Source organism: Penaeus monodon, chromosome 4 (genome assembly GCF_015228065.2).
Source record: "Penaeus monodon isolate SGIC_2016 chromosome 4, NSTDA_Pmon_1, whole genome shotgun sequence".
Classification (NCBI taxonomy): domain Eukaryota; kingdom Metazoa; phylum Arthropoda; class Malacostraca; order Decapoda; family Penaeidae; genus Penaeus; species Penaeus monodon.
The window spans coordinates 60,248,000-60,255,436 of record NC_051389.1 but is presented as its reverse complement, the minus strand read 5'-3'; the positions used below and the strand labels follow the sequence as shown (position 1 = coordinate 60,255,436).

At 49.7% G+C, this 7,437-nt stretch overlaps 1 protein-coding gene across 1 annotated transcript; it reads left to right on the top strand.

The window, feature by feature from the left end:
* Positions 1–1,550: 1,550 nt before the first annotated feature.
* On the top strand, positions 1,551–6,770 carry LOC119572406 (transient receptor potential channel pyrexia-like). Its single transcript, XM_037919517.1, has 4 exons — positions 1,551–2,016; positions 2,531–2,647; positions 2,922–4,269; positions 4,547–6,770. The coding sequence occupies exons 1-4, from the start codon at positions 1,856–1,858 to the stop codon at positions 6,071–6,073; spliced, it is 3,153 nt and encodes a 1,050-aa protein (XP_037775445.1). The 5' UTR covers positions 1,551–1,855; the 3' UTR covers positions 6,074–6,770.
* Positions 6,771–7,437: the final 667 nt, after the last annotated feature.

Here is a 7,437-nt window from a genome sequence, read left to right as displayed (position 1 = left end):
CCCTTTTCCCCTTTTCTCTCTTCTCTCTTCTCTCCTTTCCTCTCTCCTCTCTTTTCTCTCTTTCCCCTTTCCTCTCTCTCTCTCTCTCTCTCTCCCTTTTTCCCCCTCTCTCTTCTCTCTCTCCTCTCTCTCTCCTCTCTTCTCCATCTCCCTCTCCTTCTCTCTCTCTCCCCTCTCTCTCCCTCTCTCTCTCTCTATCTCTCTCCCCTCTCTCTTCTCTCTATCCCTCTTTTCTCTTCTCCTCTCTCTCCTCTCTCTCTCTCCCTCTCTCTCTCTCTGTTTTCTGTTCTCTCTCTCTCTCTTTCTCTCTCTCCCCTCTCTTTCTCGCTGTCGCTCTCTCTCTCTCTTTCTCTCTCCCCCCTCTCTCTCTCTCTCTCTCTCTCTCTCTCTCTCTCTCTCTCTTTTCTATTTATCTATCTCTTTCTCTTTCTCATTCTCTTTTTTCTCTCTCTCTCTCTCTCTTCCTCCTCTCTCTCTCTCTCTCTCTCTCTCTCTGATTTGCATACAGACAGACAAACACACACACACATACACATATATGAGTATATGTGGGGTAGGGGTATGGATGAGAATCTTACTAATTTGCTACAAATGTTTTCACAGCGCATCGTATTGCATAAATTTGCCGTCACATTATCACCTCGCGTATACTTTACATTACGAATGACAAGTAATGCTTTAAGGTGATAACTTGCGACCATTATATAAGGGATCTCGTGCCACACTGAGGAGTATGACCATCGCAAGGATTTCTTATGAGGAGGGGAAGACGGGACAGACATTTGAGGGGCAGAGGATAGAGGTAGATGGAGAGGATGCGGTAGAAGATGGGGTGGAACGTTTAGACTGTCGGATGCGATGCGTAGAGCGAGCAGGAAGAGGGGAAGTAGAGATTGGAGTGTCTGGATTTAGAATAGCGGTAGTGATTAGGGCGTTTGGATTTAGACTGAGAAAAGAATTGGACTGGGAGAGGGAGTAGGTAGAAGAGGAAATGATGCTGGGGGAGAAGTAGAAACAGTAAGGTCAGGCAGGGTAGATAGTGCTCGAGGTTGGGCCTGAGATGCAACCGTGACAAGGCGTGAATGGTCGGAAAAGCTGCGGAAGGAAAGGTCGCCCACTTGATTTTTTGGAGACATTGTTGGAAGAGTATTGGCAGAGGAAAGGGTTGTTGGAGGAATTACAAAAAATCGATCCAACTTCGCTGTGTAGGGAGATTATGTAAATGATCTTTCGTGTTTTATAGACCCACGGTAAAGGCTATCTGAAAAGTATCACTAAGAATAAAGTTTCGTGTGACAAGAAGACACTTCCTTACAGACGGAAGCAATCTGCGACTAAGAGTCTGTCTTGCTATGTTCGAATTGAGCATTTTGGAACTCAAGGGAATTAACCATCTGGCGTTTTAATGACCTTTGCTTCACCTTCGCCAGATCATCTTGGGGAAAGACAATATGAAATATAGGGTTACTCAGAAATTGTGGGTAAGTGTTTGATGAATGTTTTAATTAGGGAAAGAAAAGTTCAAATCCAGAATAAGGCGTCCGCTCGTTTCCCTTCGGCAGGTGTTTGCGGCCTGGGCCTGGCAGCGCAGCCGGCGAGGAAGGTGTCGTACTCGTGCTACGACCTGCACGAGGCGTCGGGTCCCTTGCCGGGCGAGGTGGGGGCCCCCGAGCGCCCCCTCAGCACCCGCTGCTTGCCCCGAGACCGGCCCGCGTGCTGGGGCGTCCCACCCAAGCCCGTCCAGGCGCAGCGCCGCCACGTCTACGTCACGCGCTCTGCCCCGCGACCCTCCCACGGGAACTACGACGCCCACTCGGGCAGCCCCGCCCGCAGCATTTCCCACGTCCACTGCGCTATGAACGGGAGCGTGGGCGGCCTCCCGTCGCAGTCGTGGACGACGAATCGGCTCTTCCGGCCTCCGAACATTCGCCCCAGGGTCTACAGCGACTGCCCCAAGGGCTCCACCGCCTCCCGCAGCCTCCGCATCAAGAAATGGCTCCAGAGCAGGCAGACCAGGTGCAGGGGCTGCTGAGATCGCCTGAGATCACCACCACTATCATACACATTGCTGCTTACATATATATACATTCATGCATCCTACCTGAAGACATATATTCCCCCTCCCACGCACACACACATTCACACACGGACAGACATATATGCAAGCAAACACGCATGCTGATATAAATATTTGCCAGGAAACCACGAATGATTTGTTATTTCACTGTCACATTCGGTGAAATAATGTAAATATTCCGTTCACAGTTTCATCTCATCCTCGTCATTTTTTCGTGACTTTACGCTGCTTTTATGGCCAAGAACTGCTTAATTTTATGCAGAATTCTGAAAAGCATTTAAACATATGCTCGTAAATTTAACTTATATTATAATTTTGCGAGTGATTCTGAAAACATTTCAATATGAGGCCGTAAATTCAACTTCCACTATACCTGTTTCTGTAATTCATAAAAAGCATCGGTCCAAATATCCTCGTGGTGAAAATGACGCTAATTGTTTTTGGCGCCGCCAGCATGGGATCGCAGGACCCGTCGTTCGCATCCGTGGACGAAGGCGATGAAGAAGGACGACTCCCAAGCCACTTCCTGGACGACATAACCGAGGTATCGGAAAACGTCTTTAATAGGAAGTAAGTGGCACTGCTGTTGTTGTTGTGGCTTATTACTACATGTTGTGTGGATGGATGTTGCTGAAATAGGGTGAGAACTGGATCCTCCAGTTGATGACTGGTTTGAACTGTTTGAGAATAAGTTGTGATAGGTAATACTTTCTGACGTGGTAGGCTGTTCATCACTGGGCCTTGCGAAAAAGATCACAACAGTAATAGCAATAGAAAGATAATTCTAATATACTGAATACACCCATTTGGAAATTAAAAACTAAAGCCCCCCACTCCCGCGCAGGGAGAAGCGCACCTTCCGCGTGAGCGCCATGAAGACGCGTCGGCGGCGCCAGTGGCGGACGACGGCCGACCGCGAGATCAGCCCCGCCTCCGAGACCAGCCACGTCGACAGCGAGGCCAGCGTGACCTTCGACAAGACCCTCCTCGAGGTCACCGAAGGCTGGAACTCTCAGGCGGTGCGAGAGCATCGCATCAATGCTCTTAGGACCTTTCTGACCACCAGGAACCAGCCTCTCGCAGTCCTCAACCTCCTGGAGGCCGGAAAGGTATCCGAGGCCATCGCGATGGCCAGAGAATGCAAGGTGCGCGTGCAGCTGGACGTGTGTCTGTTGTGGGCGTGTCAGCAGGGCGCGGCGGACATCGTGCGCTCCCTGGTGGCCGCGGGCGCGAGCGTGGAGGCCCAGGACAGCGACGGCTGCGGCCCGCTCCACCTGGCAGCGGAGAGCGGCTCGGAGGAGGTGATCCAAGTGCTGGTGGAGGCCGGGGCGAAGGCGGGCTCCTACAGGGACTGGGACCTGCACGAGAAACTGACGCCTCTGATGCTGGCCGCCCGGAGTGGGTGCGTCGGTGGCATCAAGATCCTGCTGGCCGCGGGCGCAGACATCGACGCGGGGCTCGACACCACCGGTGAGACGGCGCTGCACCACGCCGTCCGCGCCGGCGTGCCCGAGTGCGTGCAGCTGCTGATTAGTTCGGGGGCGACGGTGAACCCCACCACGCTGTACAGCGAGTCTCCTTTACACGTGGCTGTGTACGAGGACTTGCCCAACGTGGTGGATATCCTCCTGAGCGCCGGGGCCAATGTGAGAGCCTCGAAGGGCACGGGCAAGATGACCGCCCTCCACATCGCCTCCAACGAAGGCTACTACACCATCGCGCACCAGCTGCTCAAGGCCGGCGCCAACCCCAACCAGGAGAATCAGATGGGCCAGACGGCGCTGCACTTGGCGGCCAAGTCGCAGAGCTACGACACGGTGCAGGTGCTCCTGAGCTTCAGCGCCGACCCGAACGCCCGCGACCGCGACCTGAAGACGCCCCTGCACTACGGGATCTTCAAGGGCTCGAGGTCGCACGAGTGCCTCCGGCTCCTGCTGGAGGCGGGGGCGGACACCAACGCGGCGGATCTGTCCGGCTACACGCCCCTGCACATCGCCGCCGTCCACGACTCCTCCTACTGCGTCCTGCTGTTCCTGAATCACGGCGCGGACGTGACGGCGCGCACGCAGGGCGGCGTGTCGGCCCTGCACCTCATCCTCCGCAGGACCCCGACGGTCCTCGCGCACATCCAGGAGAACCTCGACGCCGCCATCTCCTTCACCGACCATGACCATCAGGAGAGAGATTCTCAGGTCAGTTTGCTTGGCTCTTAAAGGGGTCACCTTATTACCTTATATCACGGGGATCTATCTTTTGGATACTTCTAACACTGCTATAGCAGTTTTTATTTATTTACAATGCCTCATTGGCCTCTTAGTACTTACAGTACCGTATTGTTTTCCCACTAATATTACGGAGTATCTTTTTGGTATTATGATTTTGATTTTTACTCACCGTGTTACCAAGAATACCAGAAATTTCTCGAATTAATGGAAGCTCTTTATTTCATTTGTCTGTGTACTTTTCCAGGCCCAGATAAACTTCCGTGTGTTGGTACCCGGCGACACCATTGGCATGGAAAGCCGCATGCTCTCGTGTTTCAGCCGTGAAGGTCAGAAGTTACTCCTGAAACACCCTGTTTGTGAAATCTTCCTCTTACTGAAGTGGCTTCGCGTCCGAAACTTCTTTATTTTCAACCTGGTCTTCTACTCCGTGTTAGTCGCTCTACTGACTTGCTATATCATGGTGGTGTTTCCAGCATCTTCGTGCTACCACCTGAACGCCACCACGCAGTCCACGCAGCTGGCTGATTCTCAAGGTCCTCCTCCCTTCGAGGACGAGGAAGATAATCTCCTGAGAGAGAGGTGTGGCCTGCACTACGAAGCCTTCATGGTCAGTCTGCTGTACATCATTTGGTTCGGCTTCGGGATCTTAGTCCTGAAAGAGATTTTCCAAATGCTCGACACCCCGCGGACTTACTTCTCCTCGTGGGACAACGCTCTCATCTGGCCCATCATCATCTTCACGCTGACCATAACCATTTCGTCTTACGTCCGCCACGACACGAGGGACTGGGAGCACCATCTGGCCGCCCTCGTCATCCTCCTGACGTGGGCGGAGCTCCTCTCCCTCGTCGGCAGATTTCCTTTGTTCGGGGTCTATATCCACATGTTTACGCACGTGACCAAGAATTTCGCCAAGTTCCTGTGTGCGTACGCCTGCTTGCTCACCGCCTTCTCGCTGAGTTTCGGAGTGCTCTTCCCGAACCAGAAGTCGTTTGGGCAGTACGGCGCCAGGTTGATAAAGACGATGGTCATGATGACGGGCGAGATCGAGTACAATGATTTGTTTTATGGTGACGAGACGATACTGTACCCGGCGACGACGCACATCATATTCTACGTATTCCTCATTTTTGTCACAATCATCCTCATGAATCTGCTCGTCGGCCTCGCGGTTTCAGACATCCAGCGGCTGCAGAAGTCGGCGGGCCTCGACCTCCTCGTGCGTCAGACCGACCTCATCTCGCACTTCGAGGCCATCATGTTCAGCAAATGGCTCAAATGGATCCTGCCCAAGGGAATACTTCGACTGCTGCACCACAGTATATCGCTGTGCCCATCGCTGTATGGCTGGACGCACGTCTTGACGCAGAAGACGTTGCGGGACACAGGTCTCCCTCAAGAAACCATGGACGTGGTTCTGCGCATCGCCCGCACCCGCGACCACGTATCTCGCCGCAGGAACGCCTTCGCCAACTTCCGCACGCTCAGCAAGACGGCCCAGTACTCGAACGACGCGGACGGCAACGTGGAGAGCAGCATGGACGCCCTCCGCTTCGGGCTGGACCTGCTCGTGTGGGATGCCGACGAGAGGAGAGAGGATACGAGGCAGATGAAGGATGATCTGGCGATGGTCACGTCCGAGGTTGAGAATATGGCGCAGATCATGAACGCCATAACCTTGCAGAAAGTGAGCACGTCTTGCCAGCACGAAGACGAACGATCGAGCGTTTACACGTCCTGTGAAACGACGAATTTCTCTAAATTGTGCTAATTCCAACTTACCTCCTAAAATCCCTTCCAACGAGGCTTGATTGCACTTGCTTCCTCATTTCAGCTACCATCTTCAACAAAGGCACATAACTGGTTCTCTAGGATTACATTATCAATACTATTTTTCGTGCCAGTGCGTGAAGTTGATTTAACCTATTAGATTGTAAAGGGTGACACTGTAACAAAATGTATCTCACTTTCATCCATGACAATCATTATATCACAGGCTAATGGTTATTCTTGTCACCCGCGGGTCACATCCCAAGGACCGCTTTGGCCAGCGGGCTATAAATTTGACCTACTCTTTATTACACCCTGGCTTAGGGGTAGCAAGCACTTCGTGGTAATATGTTTAGCATTTGCTATGGGTTTTATTTCAATTGATATTTCTGAGGGTTTTACAGACTTACTGTAGAAATCGAATTACTGGTTTAGTTTAGTCCACTGTCAGCTCGTAGATTATTCATGTCATTATGGTACTGCATGAATTTGAATACTGATTGAGCAGTAATTCACAAGAAGTGTTTTTGATTACTTCAAGATGCCCATACAGGAATGCTTAAATACTTAAATAAGCACTAGTCTTCTTACTAATCTAAGAATAAGTAGGTTAGTAAATCAAATGTCAAATTACAGATCTGTGTGACTATGAAACTCACATTGATGAGTCAAAATGAAAATAAAGTTACTGATCTCAATATGCTTTATGGTAACCACACTTGCAAACATTTTCTTTCTTAATTGAACTGAGTACATTGTGAAGAATGTAAAAAAAAAAAGTCAAGATTACATGCATGCATTTCAGTTTGAAATACAGAAGTTTAATAATTTCACAAAGCATACGACCCCTTTCAATCTCGTTAATACTTTTTATACTTTTGTTTTATGGTTAAAAATTTCCCATGTTATAGTAAACTTGATTTAGGTCAGTTAGGTGTGGTCTTATTATCTGTTATTTTCAACCAGCATACTTAACGAACAGTACTAAATTGTATATTAGCCCTTCGTATTCACCTTTATCTTGAACTTCAGCTTTATGGTAAAAGAATAGCTTTATAATCATCTACTTTTTTAGAAGTGGTGAGGGATTACTCTAACCATCAGATATATATAGTTCAGTTATAATGGTGATTAATAGTCCATATCATTTATTTACGGCATCCTGCTGTCCTTTCTAATGAGTGTCAGATTCAGTCACTGACCTTATCTCTATTGCATCATTCACTGTTTTCCTCTTGTACTATATTAACAAATCAATAATAATAAAATGCAGTGGAAAAGAAAAACTGATAAAATAGAAAAAAAAGAGAAAAATTGAAAGAAAGGCAAGTTAATTTCACATTTACTTTTAAGTTAGCACTTTCC

Excerpts from the sequence above, each read along its gene's own strand:
- LOC119572406 (XM_037919517.1), top strand. The coding sequence starts at position 1,856 with ATGAACGGGAGCGTGGGCGGCCTCCCGTCGCAGTCGTGGACGACGAAT. Across the intron at positions 2,017-2,530 it reads CTCCAGAGCAGGCAGACCAG|CATGGGATCGCAGGACCCGT; the intron begins GTGCAGGGGCTG and ends TGGCGCCGCCAG. Across the intron at positions 4,270-4,546 it reads ATCAGGAGAGAGATTCTCAG|GCCCAGATAAACTTCCGTGT; the intron begins GTCAGTTTGCTT and ends GTACTTTTCCAG.